Raw genomic sequence first — 16892 nt, 5'->3', positions numbered from 1 at the left:
CTCTGCTGGATTTCAATCTATATATATATTTATACCATGCCATAGAAAATACAGCCAATCAGAATACAGGAAAGCCGTTGTATATTCGACGGTATTCAACCCAACCTTCCCATCGTGCGCTGCGATTGTATTTTCGACGAAATTTAGTAAGCGTATTTTTTATGGTATGGTATAAAATAGTTACACAACACTTTCTCGTGGTATACTATGGAATATCCCACGAGTCACTTGTATTTTCTCGGTATACACACTCGCCTAAAGGCTCGTGTGTATACCGAGAAAATACAAGTGACTCGTGGGATATTCCATAGTATACCACTCGAAAGCGTTGCATAACTAGTATATATATATATGTATCTGTCTATTATACCTACAGCTTATTATACCTCAAATAAATGCCAAAAGGGCCTTTTTTCATCTCCGCTTTAGAGACCCGGCGTTTAATCGAGAAAATACGGAAAAAGCAATTGCGATAAAAAAGTAACCTGCCAAAGAACACAGCACAATGGCTCGACCAGAGCTCGAAAAAAGATCTCTATAACTGGAGTCACGTGTATGTTCACTAGACTATACTCATACTAAACAATCAAAATACACAATATCCAAAAACGAGACATGGCATGAGTGGCAAACAACTTTATTGTTCAAGACCTATTACTACATTTGCACACTTTATTTAAGACCAATCTAATGCAAACGAGAAAATAATAACATTTTACATAAAGCCACTATCATACATGCTGCTGACTGACTACAGCACATGGAAAGTTAAGTAAAAATTGGACTTTTAAATCTTTCTATACTCTCGACTACTAATGGATTAATTGCGCTTTCTAAATCGACTACACAATATTTAAGACAATTATTTCTACAAACCTTAGATTAAGAGCGGTACTGAATTATATAGAAACAGTTACCGCATATATAGTAAACGGTTACGTGTCGCATACAGAAAAGAAGCCCAACTCGATTTAAGCAATCATGATTGCATTCTAGTCGTGCCTGAAATTAACCCCTCCGGCTTCGGCAGATAACTCGAACCTCGACATGATAGTTTTAGCTATCGTGCTCCATCTCATCCAATATATCAACCTGATAGCATTGTGTTGCACTGCAGTAGGTTTTAAGACAACAACAAGTACATCCTATTCGTGACTGGCTCAAACAATATGTCGAGTGAATAAGCCAATGTGCGCTGATGGTAGAGTGGTAGTAGCATACTTAGTCTCGTTATAATAATAAAACAACTAGCCTGCTCAATCGTCTTGCGGAATATCGTCTGATTTTAGCCAATTCGGCCTACGCTCACGTCGGTTATTACGAGCAATTTCGCAGGGTAATTGTTAGAGTGGCCTGAAGGGGTAACATGAGAACTGGGATGTAGGCAAATTTTCACTGGGAAAATGAGATTTAGGTCACTGAGACTGGGAATCACAACAATAAGCAAGGGAGCTGGGACCATTTTTTCCATATTTTGGGAAAATTTGGGGAAAAAAAGGCTGGGAAATGGACTCTCTTGTTAAGTATTTGTAACCTTCTTAAAACAGCAAGCGAAAAATGTCAACAAATTAAGAGGCTTAAAACGATGATACACTTAGCTAACTTCGTCAAAAAAAGCAATGCTTAAAAATCAAATGTATCAATGGTTGACAGAAAATTAGACAGCGGACGAAACGTCAAAAGAAAACTTGGTATCCGAAGTCTCCATCTCATTATTCCCTGGCAAATGAAAAACGACTGATGGGCTATCGTTGTCTGTGTCTTCCAAGGCTTCTAGCTTGTATTCATCCTACATTAGACAAGAAAAAAAAACAATTAAATTCCCTTTCATACAAATTCCCAACACCACTTTTTTGTTTAGTTATTTACCACACAAAATACAAGAACAGTAATAAAAAAAGGAGAAATTTCAGAGGTGGCGAGGCCTAAACGGAAAACAATGAGGCTACTGTTTCAGTTAAGAGTCTTGCCAAGCCTCGTGAACACTGGGAAAAAAAAAAAATAAAAAAAAAATATTTTTAAAAACATCTAAAAAAAAAAAAAAAAAAAAAAAAAAAAAAATTATTACTAAAAAAACACAAAAAAAAAAAAAACAAACTCCCAACCATGTATTATCCTCTATTTATCTATCGATCGAGTGAAAATATTGTTTTTCTGTGTGGGCAGATGCTCAATTATCCACAACAAATATTCCGAAAGAATTTACCTCATTTGAAAATAAAGTTAAAGAGACTAGAACAAATTTAAAATCGATGTTTTTGCAGTTCCTTTCCTCCACAACTTCGAAATAAAGATTAATGATAGAAAATTGAACGCAGAAACAATAGTAGAGAAAAGTGCATGGTAGCACGATAAATATTAAACAAATAAACGCCTTTTACTCTCTCCCCTTCTCGGAGGACCCGCTCCTCTCATACAACGATACTAAAATACTGGCCTGGCGTCGATATGGACCAACATCGACATTCTGTTGGGAGTGAGGACGGGGGTGTGAAGAAAAACCCATTTGTAGGGTTATAGATTATTCTTTTGCATCTGTGATTTTTAAGACGCATCTTAAAAGATGTACAACATGATATTAAGCATTGACCTGGACAGCTGCGTTACTCTCATCACAGTGCGTGATCTTCAACTTGTCCATTATCAAGTCCATCTTTTCCTCAACTGAAACATGTGTCATCAATAAATGAATAAAAAAAGTAATCTTTGCTTAATATAATAACAAGCTATGAAGAAATATGAATTCAAAAGTTATACAACAAATTTATAAAGGATGATTTTTCTCGCGTTTCCTTAACTTTCATTCAAGTTTGTAAGCTTGTAATATTTCATGAAAGCCAAAAAAACCTTTATGCCTACGTCTACAGCTAGGGAAAACGCGTGTTTGATTTTGAATGATGCTATCTAAAATATAAGTAGATAAAAAAAAGAAACAACATCAAACGGTCCTCGAATCAATGCCATTTAATGTACAGGCGACGTTTTCTAGACATTGTTCTTAATGGTAAAGAAAAACATCCGCCCAATTGACACATACTTTGACCACAGGCCAACTATCTTTTCTGCCAACATGAACAACACTAGCACGTCGTGAACAAAAAAAATTGTCAGCAGAAAGGTCATACCTGACAAAGGAAATGATCCACCGTATTCCTTCAGATAACGCTCAGTAAGCAACGGAAACAAACGATCGCGGTAAAAATGCGTGTACTGGTTGCGACGGGTTTCTGCGTCCTGCCATTGTAAAAATTCAAAGACGCTAAATTAGGAAGTTTTAAACGTGGCATTCATAGCTTCTTACTATTTTCAAAAGATTGCCATTTATGCAATTTCTATCTTTTCACGAGTCTCACAATTTTGATTTAATGCTATACTGTCTCCCAACCAATGCGGAACCAACGATCGAGATACGTGAACCTGAAAAATAACGGTACCGGGGTTGTGTTCGATTCTTTTCTTACAGCCTCGGGCAAAATTCGCTTGGCTTATCTGGCTTACACCTTATATATGCGAAAACAAATTTACGTATAACATGTTTTTCTTACAAAAACGCAAAAAGGTCTACTGAGGTATTTGAAGGAAATTCCTCACACTCCGACTTTACTGATGCAAGTGCACGAGCAAAAAAATACACAAGTAGCTAAGTGGCACATAAACCATCAAACTTGAACATCATGGGCAATTGTTTGCGTTATGCAAACAAGTACTTTACCTTTTCTCGAGGATTACCCTTGACTTTGAAGTAAAATGATGCCACTGGGACAGACAACAGGTTGAACGGTACAACGATGGAATGTAGATTCCTGTACTGATTTTCAACAACAGCACGTGCAAATTTCCACTCGACTTCTGCATTGGTCTATGAGGAAGTGAGGGGTTAAAAAAATTATTTTACGTTATGCTGTTGAGTTGCTGGTGCGTAACTTATTTACAACTTTTCTAAAGCTACCCGACATGACAACATTATGACAAGCTAATGCCCAATCATTGGAAAACAAACTATGATAATCTTTATTACAGCAGCAGTGTTAACTCTGTAAACGAAAAGAGTCCTCGGTGCCTCTTCATCTTAACATCAACAATGATGAAATTATTAGTTTGTCCAAATTAGTTTTTCTTCCAAAGTTCAAGTTTTACGAAAAGGCTTCAAAGCCTTCTTTTTTCAGGGCCACCTTATCGGTTGAAACGTTATCACAAGTTTGCATGTACTGAAAATGGATAACAACTTGTTCTTTCCAAAATATGGAAATAGCCGAAGATGTTAGAAGCTTCTGTGACTTTCCACACTTGTACTGGGTCATGCTGTTTATTGTTCAGGTTTTTCCGCGTTTTAGTTGTAGAAGAGCCATCACAAGAACTGAAGGGCACTTAACTTTCAGTGAATTATAGTAATATTTTTGAATTGTTTATCTCACCGTGACATTGTCGTAAGTGTTTGACAGTAAAGCCACGAGCATGTTGACCAGCATGATGACAGACAAAATGAGAAATGCCAAGTATAAAACCAAAGCAACATTGGAGGCAGAACTGGTACGGGAGTCCATTTCATCCAAGCTCGTTAGACCAAACACAGACCAGATGAGGTGCATCGATGTCTTGGACAAACTGAGTGACCCGCAAAAAAGTGGACGATGTTAGATATGTAATCATCTGCCCTACCTACTAAATCATATACGTTCAGAAATGTGCCACATTGCTGTCGTATTCCTTGGTGTTTAATAGTTTTTTGGTGGATAATAATCTACAAAATAATGTCAATCTTGCAAACAGGTATATGTTAACAAATAGTAAACATTTTAGCATTCTACTCAAAATGAAAAACGAGTCTTGAAATACAATATTTAGGGGATTTTGCACTACAGATAGCATGCCTACCTTTTTGTTTTATCTTGCTCTCCTTTAATGCAGTGTGGGAAACAAATGCTGTTTTTGGTAATCTTCGTCAAAGCACTCGAAGAGTTTCCGTTCGATCCTTATTATCCGATGTAATTACAAAGCAACGCGAGAACTCATGAGTATCCCCGAAAACAGTAGCGCCAAATCGCCTCCACAACGCAAATGTAATGTTGCGTCTTAACTTACTTATAGGATGTCGCCAGTAACCGGCGGCACTTGTTCCTTTGAGTGGATAAATATACCAAAATATACGTAGTATTTTGTATCACTTACCACTTAAATGCCCCAGCTTCACAATACCTTTATAAAAACAAAATGACAGCAAGTGTGTTAGGGGTGCGGTTGGGACTACATGTATAAACACAATATCAAGCGTACGACTTGTTATAAACCGATCGAACGCAAGAAGAAGGTACAAATTTCAGCAATAGCAACTGGGTGAACTCTGGGTAGGTAACTACCCGTGAACTCCAGGGCTTAGTCTACAAGATTATCGTGTATCAGACGTTACACAGGCACGGTTAAATTAAGTAAGATTGCTTGATGATAAGCCAATCAGACCACGCGTTTTGTACGCTGCAAACAGTAGTCAATACTCATAAACTAGCCGATAGTCAAGTCAAGCCAAACTTTATTTAGGCAGGGTGGCCCAATCAGCACTTGGTTGCTTTAATTTATCAGGTTTAATTTGGCAAAAATGGCATTCTCTTTGACCATAGTAAGAAAAATGTTGTACACTGCGGCGCGTCCAAGACGTACAATTTTCTATTCAGCACCTACCGACCTGAATACGTGTTATTAATTAAATGTATTATAGTGTAAAGCTATAGAAACTATTATTATTCAACAGATGCGCGCGCTGCCCATATATGGTCAAAATGTTAACGATATCTGTCATCCGTACATAACAGATATCCTGCGATATTCGTAGGTTGCGAAGATTCGTCCGAAATGTTGTAAAGCGCTACATAATTACAGTTTTTTTATGTGCAAAATGTGTTTCGTTGACAATTTGTTGAATAATAAAACAATTATCCTGCTCAATCTTGCGGAATATCGTCTGATTTTAGCCAACTCGGCCTACGGCCTCGTCGGCTAAGTATCAGGCGATATTCCGCGCGATTTTGCAGGATAATTGTTAAATATTGTATTTTTAGTGATATTCTCTAGTTAGCAGCGTCGCTTTACGATCATACTGTGTGCCGTGATCCATAGAAAAGCTTGGCTTTCATAAGACATAATAATCGACACGATCAAACACTTACGAATGATCTGTTATCCCTTCTCCTGTACGGTTATGAGTTGTGGTCAAGTATGACATCTCTGCTGTGTAAATCTTTGTAATGGCCAACGAGAATGCACAAATAACGAAAGCAAACTGCAGGAGAATGGTGAGCAAGTCAACAAACATCCGAAACAATGCCAGTTGCAATGGACCGACAACTGCGCTAATTGACAAGATGCTGGAGAAACGCAGGACCAAAAACATCGTGTTGACGCCGTAAAGGTGGTTGGTGACTTCCAGCAAACCATTCTGGTAAGGCTCACCACCACGAGCGACGGACACTATTCGCATGAAGACGATCACGATGTAAATAACAAGGGTTAGGACGTCCACATAATTCCACATATCCCTGCAAACGAGCGTCAGGTTACAATTAGAAATTACAATTCAACGTTAATTGCACACAAATGTAACATTTTTTGCTCTGACAATCAAAGACTGAGTCATTAATTACATTGAAACACTGAAAAGGGTGGAAATTTGGATACAAGCTGAAAATACCGTGCGTTGTCGAGTGCATTGCTGTCTTTTCGAATGTAAGTTATTTAAATCAACTGTAGAGAAAAAAACATTGATCACGATCTTTGCGACATGTAGCTCTATAACCAATTTAAAACCAGAGATTTTATTTGACATTTCAATTTGAATAACTAACTGAAGCAAACAGAACTTTCGACTTGCTGTACATTATACGTCATTTTCGGAGTAAGAAATGTTTACGATAACAGGACTATTCAACAAAAAAAGTAATAACTGACATAAAATACAAAGCCGGCATAAAAGGCACCTTACTTGAAGTATTTAAATGGTGAACCGTTATATTGCTGATACTCGCTAAGGACCAAACCGCAGAAGAAAATAAATATCAAGTATTCTTCGATCACTGGTCCAACAGAAGAAGCCAAGATGCAAACACGGCAGTGAAGTGCAATGAAGACCACTTGACTGAGTTTGTCTTTTACAAATATGACGAACGGAGCAGTCAGGTAATCCAGGTAACAGTCTGTTGAAAGCAAAAAAAATCCATCAACAAATGAATGAGTCAGTCTCTTATTCGGTCCGTGAGTCAGTTAGTCAGTCAGTCATACAGTCAATTCATTGACCTATCGGTAAATCGCTCAATCGGTTGGTACTCAATCTGAAAATCATTCAATTAGGCAATCACTCACTCACTCACTCACTCACTCTCTCGCTCACTCTCACTCACTCACTCACTCACTCCCTGACTCACTCGCTCACTCCATCACTCTCAGTCACTCACTCACTTGCTCACTCAGCCGATTAGCCAGACAACCAGCAAGTCACACAGTCAGCCAGCCGTTAGCCAACCTTTCAGCCAACTTTTTTAACTATAACAAATCAACAAGCCAACCAACCAACAAGCCAGTCAACCAAACAGCCAGCTAACCAAATTAAACAACTAATCCGCCAACCAGCCAACTAGCCAACCAACCAACCCACCAACCAACCCTCCAGCCAGCCACCTAGCCAATTGCAACCAGCCAACCAACCAGCCAGCCAGCCAACCAGCCAACCAACCAAAAACAAGCTTACTAACCAGCCAGCCAGTCAACTTCCCATCCAGCCAACCAACCAACCAGCCAGTCAGCCAACGTCCCGGCCAGCCGGCCAGCCAGCCAGTAAGTCACCTAATCAACCAGTCAGGCATTTAGCCAGTTAACCAACCAGCTAGCCAGTTAGTTAGCAAAAGCTTTAGTTTATATACTTAGCAGTTTGTCCAGCAGTGATCTTTTTCCAGTCGGAAGGATTGCTTGAGTTTGCTCCTGAATTTTAGCAAATGACCGCTGACGCAGACGTCTCTGACAAAATTGATAAAACAAAAGTATCAAACTGTACATAAAACGTAAACTTAAAGTTGACATCCAAAAAAGCAAACATTAAATATCCCTGTACCTTGTTTTGGTCCTTATAGAAAGCATATCCGATGATTGGAAGTAAAATTGGAGTCAAGACCATTTCTATCAGAATCAGCAAAAACAGCAAGACTCGAAACTTTCCTCCAGGCTTTAAAGCTTTAGGCAAACCAAGGTTCCATCTCAGTTTAAGCCTCTTGTACAGTAATGGGTGAGCAACAAACTGCAATGGAAGAGAAAATATATATTAGCCATCACTTCTTTGTTTTGCAAGCTCTGTCTACAATTACCTATCAGAAAGATACCTACTTTCTTTTGTGAATGAACAATTGCATCATCTGTCATTTCACTCAACATTGGAGCACATCGATCTTCATTTTCAGGCTGGTCGCTTATGACCAACTGCTCGCTACCAGTAACCTGATCAATAAGCTGCACAGCGAAGTCTTCGGTCTGGGCTGCAAGCTTGTTGAGGAACTCAGTGTTCTCCGTGAAGGTATCAGCTAAAGTCCGTAGCGTGCAGTTAACCTTCGTTAAAAGAATAATAATTAATGAAACACACAAAAAGGAAAAAAAATAAAAACAATGTTTGACAAATGCTGTGTTGTAACTAGTGCATAAAGCAGTTTAGCCTCTGGGGTCAACGATAATGGTTAGCAACGCGTTGATTTTTACAGGAGTAACGTTGCAACGTGTTCAAAACGCATCAACCTTTTTCGCGCCATTATTTTTCTTCCATCTGAATTGCACTAGCTACCACTGAAGAATATGGCGAATGATGTCATTTCATCATGCTATGATTAACAAGAAGAAAGCTTTTTTATGACCAGGCAGCAAATCTGGTAACTTGTGACAGCTTCGCCAAAATGTTGTCGTTTAATTTGACCGATCAGCCTATACTTAGTTCCTGCTCCGCTAGTACAGTTCTTGCCGATTGTTGAAATCAACTAAGCTATATATATGTGTGTTATTTTGAGTCCGAACGTAGACTGAGGATGTCTGGCGCCTTGGAACATTGCAGTGTTTGTTGTAGAGCCCGGGGGACAAATCGGAGGTCAAATCTGATGGAAATGAGGAAATGCAATAAACTCCTGGGGCCCGTTTCTCGAAAGCCCCGGAAACCTTTCGGGCCCGTGGGCCTGAAACTTTGTATGAGAGGAACCTGGCTCTGTTATCATAAGGTTTGAGATTTTGCTATGGCTTTCCGGGTGCGAAACCTTTTCGGGACCTTCGAGAAACAGGTCCCTCGAGTCTTATTTTTCCGTCTTGGAGCACCGAAGCCGAGTATGTTTTTTCCCTTTAACCCCTGTATCATTGAATCTCATTCATACCCTAATGGTTGGTAGTCAGCAGCAATGCACTGCACTGTTAAATTTATATACCACTTACATCAAAAGCCATCGATATAGGATCTCTACAAGAACACAGATTTTTGGCAGTCACAATATTTTTGATGTTATCGACATTCGAGTGTTCGCCCGTGGGACTCTTGTCGCTGTTTATAAGGTTCTGTAGCGCCTTTTCACCTGTGAATAATAAACAACACTGCAGTCAAATTGGCGAATGTCAGACACGTCGAAAACATTACTGGGTGGCGAAGAACCTAAAAATATCAAGTGTGTTGTAAATAATAAAGATGGTAAATTTTAAGCTCGGTGATAAATAATGAAGATGAATTTTTTCAACAATGACACGTGGTGAGCTGGGCAATTTACTAGGTTGATATGTGACACGCGTGTCACATATCAACCTAGTAAATGGCCCAGCTCACCACGAGTCTCTCGTAGCTCAGTTGGTTAGAGCGCCCAACCGGTATCTGGGTGGCCATGGGTTCGATTCCCGTCGGGGACTCAGAATTTTTCTTTGTCCCATGCTCGTGTCATTGTTGAAAAAATTCATCTTCATAACCTAAAAATACTATGCCTTGTTTTATCCCGATTCGCATTGATTTATTAGAACTTAAAAATCTAGCAATTCTGTTTCCTAGTGACGCGTCTTTGTGTCAAGTTGTAGTACAATGTAGTATAACTCTCCTTATATAATAATGGACAACTGAAATCGCAGAAACAAGGGTTGTTCCTACTACGTGGTTGACAGTCTTGCACGAAAACACGCTTTCAATAAATGTTGCAGGTTAAATTGGTTTTCAGGTTAAATCCGATTCCAGCCTAGTTTAATCTGTTTCAACCTGAAGATAACAATCTATTGGATTCCCTTTTAAGAATTTAAGTTATTTTATGTCATTGTAAAAGTATTATCTTTAGGTTGAAGAAAAAATCATTTTAAGCTGCAACATAAATACCGCTGAAAGCTAACAGGTGTAACAAACCTCACCTTCCTTTATATCTTCTTCGTTTGGTCCAAGCTCCATTTCCCCTACATCAACATCACCTGGTAACAGATTTTGCTTTAATTATGTTCACAGTAAGGTTGCCTCCCCATAAAAATTAAACAGTACACGATAGTATGATTGTTATATGACAACAATTGCAGTTTCACAAACTGTACGCAAAATGTATAGTTAACAAACTCTGACAGCGTGAAATTTAGCAAGTGTCTCAGTTACCCCCAGCATTCGCCGGTACCCAGTTATACACCTGGGTGGAGAATGGCACTGTGAGAATAAAGTGTCTTCTCTAAGAACACGATGCAGTGACCCCAGGCAGGGCTCGAGCCCGGACCGCTCGATCCGGAGTCCAGCGACTAACCATTAGGCCACCACGCCTCCCATAGGAAGTTAGACTGTATATTAAAGTATTTGATCATAGCAGTTTTGTTAACTTTTGGTTGGCTCAAATTATATCTGGGTACCGAATTGGCGATAAATAAGGTAAAGAAGGGCTTTAAATACGTATATTTTAACTATTTCAGTATTGTTTATTGTGTTTATTATTACAAAAACGTTATTTAGATGTAGTGTTAATTTATCTTGAAATGTCGAAAACTAAACATTTTTAAACTTTTCATCAGATGAATGTTTACCTGTTTTCGTCACCTCATTTGCATTTTTCCTATACGTGCGGAAATCCAGGAACGCGGCTGCCTTTCGAAAGCTTTTTCTTTTCTTTACTTTTCTTACTTTAAGCATCCTTGATGAATTCTGAAAAACAGCAGATGATTTTTAAGAAAGGTAGCAATATTTTGATTGGTTTCGGGTTTAATCAACTTTGCGGAATCGTCCATGTTGCATTGCTAGTGTAGTGTTATAGGACTCTCTGTTTAATAAAGGCCTTGAATAAGTATGATGGCCCTATTCTCCCAGAGGAGAGTTAGGATTAAGAAGATAGGATGAATAAGAATGTAATGAAAAATATATTGACAAAGGTAATTACCTGCCTTACGTCGAATTTGCGGTCAAGTTTTACTCAATATAAACCTCAATAAAACTTGAATATTCATTGTATTTGACACATGCCCCTAAATGCTACTCAACAGCTGTTTTAACGTTGCGTTTGTGGTAAAGTCACGCCACCGTTTTAATAAATGTTTTTCATAATTTCTGTTTCAGTATTGCCTATTGAAGTAAATACGTTCTTATTTCTCTCAAAGATGTAGAAGCCTTAATCGTTTCCGATCAGTCTTGTTTTCGTCTTGCACCATAGTTCTTATGAACTAAATTAGTATGGAAAATCGAACGACTTCTACTGCTTACAATCCGTGTCAGTTTGAAAGCTTTGAAAGTACCAACCTAACATTGAACCGCCCTCGAGAAAGACCTTCTTAAGCTAAATAAGCAAATTTGTTAGCCGAGGATTCTACGGGTATTTCGGATTGGGAAGTTTAGAAGGTGCACTGTCTAAGAGATGTAACTGTACACTTTTATAGACCTTCATTAGTCGTGACAAATATGAGTATATCTCTCCCCTATCTCTCCAGCACGGGAAACAACATTTTATGTTATAGAACTGTCTTCCTTATTCTGTTTTGAGACTTTTGAATATAATGTAGTTTTTTTTAACTGAATGCGATTGTGCCGCACCGCCATTATCATATGCTTTCGGTGCGAATTAGTTTTCTGTGCTTTATTTTCATTTCGAATAAGAAATGAAAATTCATTCTTTGCTTCTTTCATTTCAAATTTTTCACAGAAGGCACGACGTTTTGTAGAAAGGTTTCGCGTCGGTAAATGAAAAACCTGATCGACAGCTGTTCGGTAACATCATATTCAAGTACAATAGACGTTTACAACTTAAAATACTCAACATCATCGCCAACTTCATGTAGACCGCAATGTTTCAGGACAAGTTACAGAAAAGATGCAAGCACACGAATATAATTTTTCTTATGTGAAACACATATGATGAACTCTTTTGCTGATGCCAATTAAGTTTTCACTGTATTCATCCGCAGAGTTTCTTTATTGAAATTCTTATATTCAGCTATAACTTGACGACTATGACATTTTTGAATGAAATCATATACAAAATATGTAGTCACTGCAAAAAAAATCGCTTAAAAAGTTTCACTAAATTGAAAACTGATTACGTTTTTCATTCGTATCTGCTCAGCGGAAAACAGGTATTATTTTTGAAATTCTTTGGATTTTACATTCTTCTCAAGTTAAGTAATTTGTGAAGGGAGTCTTACATGGAATGCCCGCGAGCATCAACCATGTGCCGACGGCAATCGTGCTACAAATTATAATTGATTTTTCTTACCTTAGCTCAGTGGAAACTTGTCTTTTTATTCTTTCTTGTTTAAGCGCAGGAAACTAAAATTAACATGTCCAACGAAATTCACCAATTTGCGTCCAATAAACAGGAACATATTAATTTACAGCGTAATGTCAGTAGTTCTTGACATGCGTTCAATATAAACCATCGAGTTGAGCTTTTCACCAATCGTAAGAGAACACAAATTTGACTTTAATTTACCACGTACTCGCGAGTGATTATCATCTTGACAGCTGTTCAAGAATATTTCTTGCTGAGTTGATGTTAACGATTGTAATTTATGTCCTATTTAAATATGACCATTTGTCTTTAGCTTGTCTAAATTTGTTTCATATTGTCGCTGTTTTACTGTTGACTGTTGTAATAAACAAACATCTTCTTAGTTCTTTCTCATTTGCATTTCTAGTCCAAAATCGATGTCAGTTTGTTTTTTCTGACTTAGAACAGATGTTAACAACACGACAAAATTGGATGCAAAATTATTGTTAGGTTCGGTTTAACAGTTTGGGGCGTACAGCTATCACTTTTGGTTAAGCCTTTTTTAACTTTGTTTTTCTGTTGGCCTAGGTGTATGTTGCGTCTTCTGTGTAATAAAAAATAATGGATTTTAAATTAATGGGTTTTAACCATTTGCATTCCCTTAAAATATATTTCGCCGTATTTATTATACACAGTTAATAAGCAACAACACGCCACACCTGCACTGAAATAACTCGCGGGCAGTGAAATGTTTATAAATTTTTATGGTGAGCGACAGGGTCTTCCCAAAAACCGAAAATATAATAAAAGAGTACTTGACACCAAAAAGAGCCAATTCTTTTAAACGCGTCTTTTAAACTAACCATAATACTCAGTTGATAAACATTAAATTTAACAAAAACAGGCAATTTTTCGGGGCACTTGAAGTCTGACACAAAATATCTGCCGTAAGAAGTTGTAAAATGGCCTTGTAATTATGTTCACTATAATACAGCTTTCACTTTCACTGTTGTTAAATTTTCTTTTCATGTCTTCTCTTCGATTTACTTAGCGGAAAACAGGAATTTTACGTTCTTCATGCAAGAAAAGGGCTTGCTACAAGAAATATTGATGTATAGACGTCAAAAAATGCTACCATACTTTTAAACTATAAAACACTTTTTATTACCTAAGCTCAGGGGAAGTAGTCTTTCGCTCAGCTCTTGTTTCTCTGAGTCAGCTGGAAATTCACCAATTGCTGCTTACGAAATAAACGGGAAGTTCGGAATTAATACACCGTGTAAGTAGTTCTCCGCAGGCGTTTAAAATAACACGAAGTTGAACTTTTCACTGATCATTAAAAACGCAAAATTTGCAAATTTACCTTGAATTACCACATACCAGTGAGTTACATGTAATAATAGCTGTTTTAGACAAGTTCCTGCTGAGTAATGTTTAAATAAACACCTGTTTTTTTACTTGTTTTCATTTGTTTTCATAGCCTCCTGTTTTACTATCGTCTCTTGCTGTTGTTCTTCTTGTCTCTGGTTTGCCGTTTTACTCTTGGCTATAGTGTATATCTGATAGCAGGCAAGATCTCATGAGTTTGAATTTATAATTTCTTCAGCTCAGTAATATCCGCCAATTTGAATCCAGTAACGTACCGGGGGGGGGGGGGTACTCAGAAAAGTTTTATACGGGGAGGTTCCGCCTCAAGTTCTAACCCCTTACCCTTTTATATACCATTTTTGACAGAAATTGTACCCCTTTTGTATACCTTTAACTGAAAAAGGTACCCCTTTCATATACCTAAGAGACATGGCGTGGACTTAAAATAGGATGTTTTCTTGTCACTTTTATGTAGCGCTTAATAAATTAAAATAATACAGCCATAATTTGCGTTTGTTCGAAATATTTTAATTAAAGGCCCTTTTAAATAGCCAAATGACAGATTTCCATACCCTTTCATATACTTAAACTCGTGAAATCCCTACCCTTTTATATACCTGAAGCCTGAAAAAGGTACCCCTTTCGGGCGGAGCCTCCCCGTATAGGCCATTATAGGGAGTACCCCCCCCCCCCCCCCCGGGGGTACAACATAAGCATGAACAAAATTAACAATGTGCCAGTTTCATTGACTTTTCACCCATCTTTAGAGAATGCGAATTTGTCCTTAATATGTATCTACTGCAAAATATCCCTTTGTAAGTTTCACTTAGTTAACATATCTCGTCTTCAATTTGCTCAGCGGAAACTGAGAGATGTTATATTTAGAAAGGCTTTTGGATTGATATTTTTCGTACATGTTGAGTTGTTTGTGAAAGGAAGCTGAGATAGAAGGCCGAGAGCAATTATCGATTTGCCGACGGCAATCATATGCTACCACTGACACTTCTAAATTACAAAAGATCTTTCTTACCTTAGCTTAGTGGAAACCCTTGTTTTCAGTGCTGTTGTTTCGTTAAGCGCTGGAAGCAAGATTTAATATTCTCTACAGAATTCACCAATTTTTGCATCAATAAAGAGAAACTTATTAACAACGTGTCAACAGCTTGACAGTCATTTGATATACCACTCGAGCTCCAGTTTGGATTTTCACCAATAGTAAGAGAACGGCAATTTACCTTGAATTTACCACATACTTTAAGTGATAATTTTAGCTGTTTAAGAAAAGTTCCTACTGAGTCGATGTTTAACATAAAATTAATGTCTTACTTAAATTCCCGCCTTTATTAGCTTGGATAATCGTTTTTGTACTACTTTCTGTTGTACTGAGGAAATGTCTTTTTGGTCCTTTCTAATCTGTAACTGTTTTACCAAACACGTTGTAGGTTTCTTCTGAATTTGGCTGTGTTTTACCCTATTCACATTTAATTGAAGAATGATCCCGACTTGTTTGAGTTTTTTGTCTGTTATATTGTTGTTGTTTTTCACTTCTTTATTGTTTTATGCATGCATGCAATATATTGAACTAAAAACAAATGATATCTCAAGCAGCTGAAGAGTTAAGCATCTTAATTAGCCAATATTGTAGACTTTGAATTTTGTCATGTCCACCGAATTGAGCTAAACCATAATTAAACAGTTTTTTTATTAACATCCGATCTGTACTCAAATTAAAATATGGAAATCCCAAATTTAAACCTCTAACTTTTTTTCTATATCTTTCAATCTTATACCGATCTCTCTCTATCCCAGCTCGTCAGAGCAACTTTTATATTTTTTTGGTTACATGTTCGCTGTTTTCTTCTTCGCTAAAGCTCATAATTAATTCTCTGTTTATACTCCATACACCTGCAGTTAATATACTGTACTTCTAAATCACCAATGACACACGAAAAAATACACGGGTATTTGAAATGCAATGAATAAATAAAAAGCTTTAGGTTTCTTGTTTCATGTTTTATGAAATGAACTAAGGCAAGGAAAAACAATCAAAACATCAAATCCACACTGTGTTCTAGATATAAACTAAAGGGAAATTTTGCTTTGTCTGTTACTCTGTGTTTTAAACAAATTCCACTTCTCTTCTGCGAAATTACTCTAATCCATAAAAACATTTTCTTAATTAATCTTAAGATAACTCAGCTTGACACATCGATGGCAGTAAATTAAACTCCTTGAAAATGTGGTCTTTGTTGGTAATTTTCAAACTTTTCATAATCTCTCGCTATAGCAAAAGTAGATGGTGACCCCTAAATATCCTATACATTTGTAATCCGGTATATACACTGTATCAAATAAAAAGGATCTTAGGTTTTCGCAAAAATTTCAGGTAAACACTGTTTCTTCGTCTTTTAAGTATTTTGCATGTGTTAGAAAATGTTATATCCAAATTTTATTCAGATAACAGACCATAACAGATACTCTAAGGATTGCAGCGAAAGGTGAGACTCGTTTTCGGTTCCCTAACTACCATTTACCTTTCCTTTCTATTCAGGTCTCGTGAAAACTTAACAAAACTGTCCTCTCCACTCGCCCACCTGTTACCCCAAAGTGACAGTCAAAGCAGTGCCGAAGGAGCGTCCGCGTAGAGCTGGCATTATGTACGTTTTGTATTCTTTAAAGCAGGAAAATATTGTTTCGTGTTAATCAGTGGTTTTGTTTTGGAATTCTCAAGTTTGAAAGGGGTTGTAGTTTATCTTTATCAACGGTTCATTATTAACAAACTGGTAAGCATATAACATTGTCAGGGCTGGCGCAAGG

The 16892-nt window shown here is 37.5% G+C and overlaps 1 protein-coding gene across 4 annotated transcripts; it reads right to left on the bottom strand.

Annotated features, from left to right (window-relative positions):
* Positions 1–621: 621 nt before the first annotated feature.
* Positions 622–16630, bottom strand: LOC144643999 (short transient receptor potential channel 5-like). Of its 4 annotated transcripts, XM_078503396.1 has the most exons (16): positions 15106–15168; positions 13876–13944; positions 11038–11155; positions 10390–10446; positions 9445–9581; positions 8365–8583; positions 8096–8278; positions 7908–8001; positions 6974–7184; positions 6162–6530; positions 5170–5196; positions 4416–4605; positions 3713–3859; positions 3126–3234; positions 2591–2664; positions 622–1789 (listed from the first exon to the last, which is right to left on the bottom strand). In XM_078503396.1, exons 3-16 carry the CDS (start codon positions 11141–11143, stop codon positions 1658–1660), a joined length of 2055 nt encoding a protein of 684 aa, XP_078359522.1. In that variant the 5' UTR covers positions 11144–11155; positions 13876–13944; positions 15106–15168; the 3' UTR covers positions 622–1657. The 4 variants fall into 4 exon arrangements, with proteins under 4 accessions (XP_078359522.1, XP_078359523.1, XP_078359521.1 ...); XM_078503397.1 differs by lacking the exons at positions 13876–13944; positions 15106–15168 and adding an exon at positions 16610–16630; XM_078503395.1 differs by lacking the exon at positions 13876–13944 and having other exon boundaries at positions 15106–15199.
* Between the last annotated feature and the right edge of the window lie 262 nt (positions 16631–16892).

This window comes from Oculina patagonica, chromosome 2, assembly GCF_052425735.1.
Source record: "Oculina patagonica isolate OP01 chromosome 2, crgOcupat, whole genome shotgun sequence".
Classification (NCBI taxonomy): Eukaryota; Metazoa; Cnidaria; class Anthozoa; order Scleractinia; family Oculinidae; genus Oculina; species Oculina patagonica.
The sequence above is the reverse complement of the archived record's forward strand: the minus strand, read 5'-3'. Positions and strand labels throughout refer to the sequence as shown.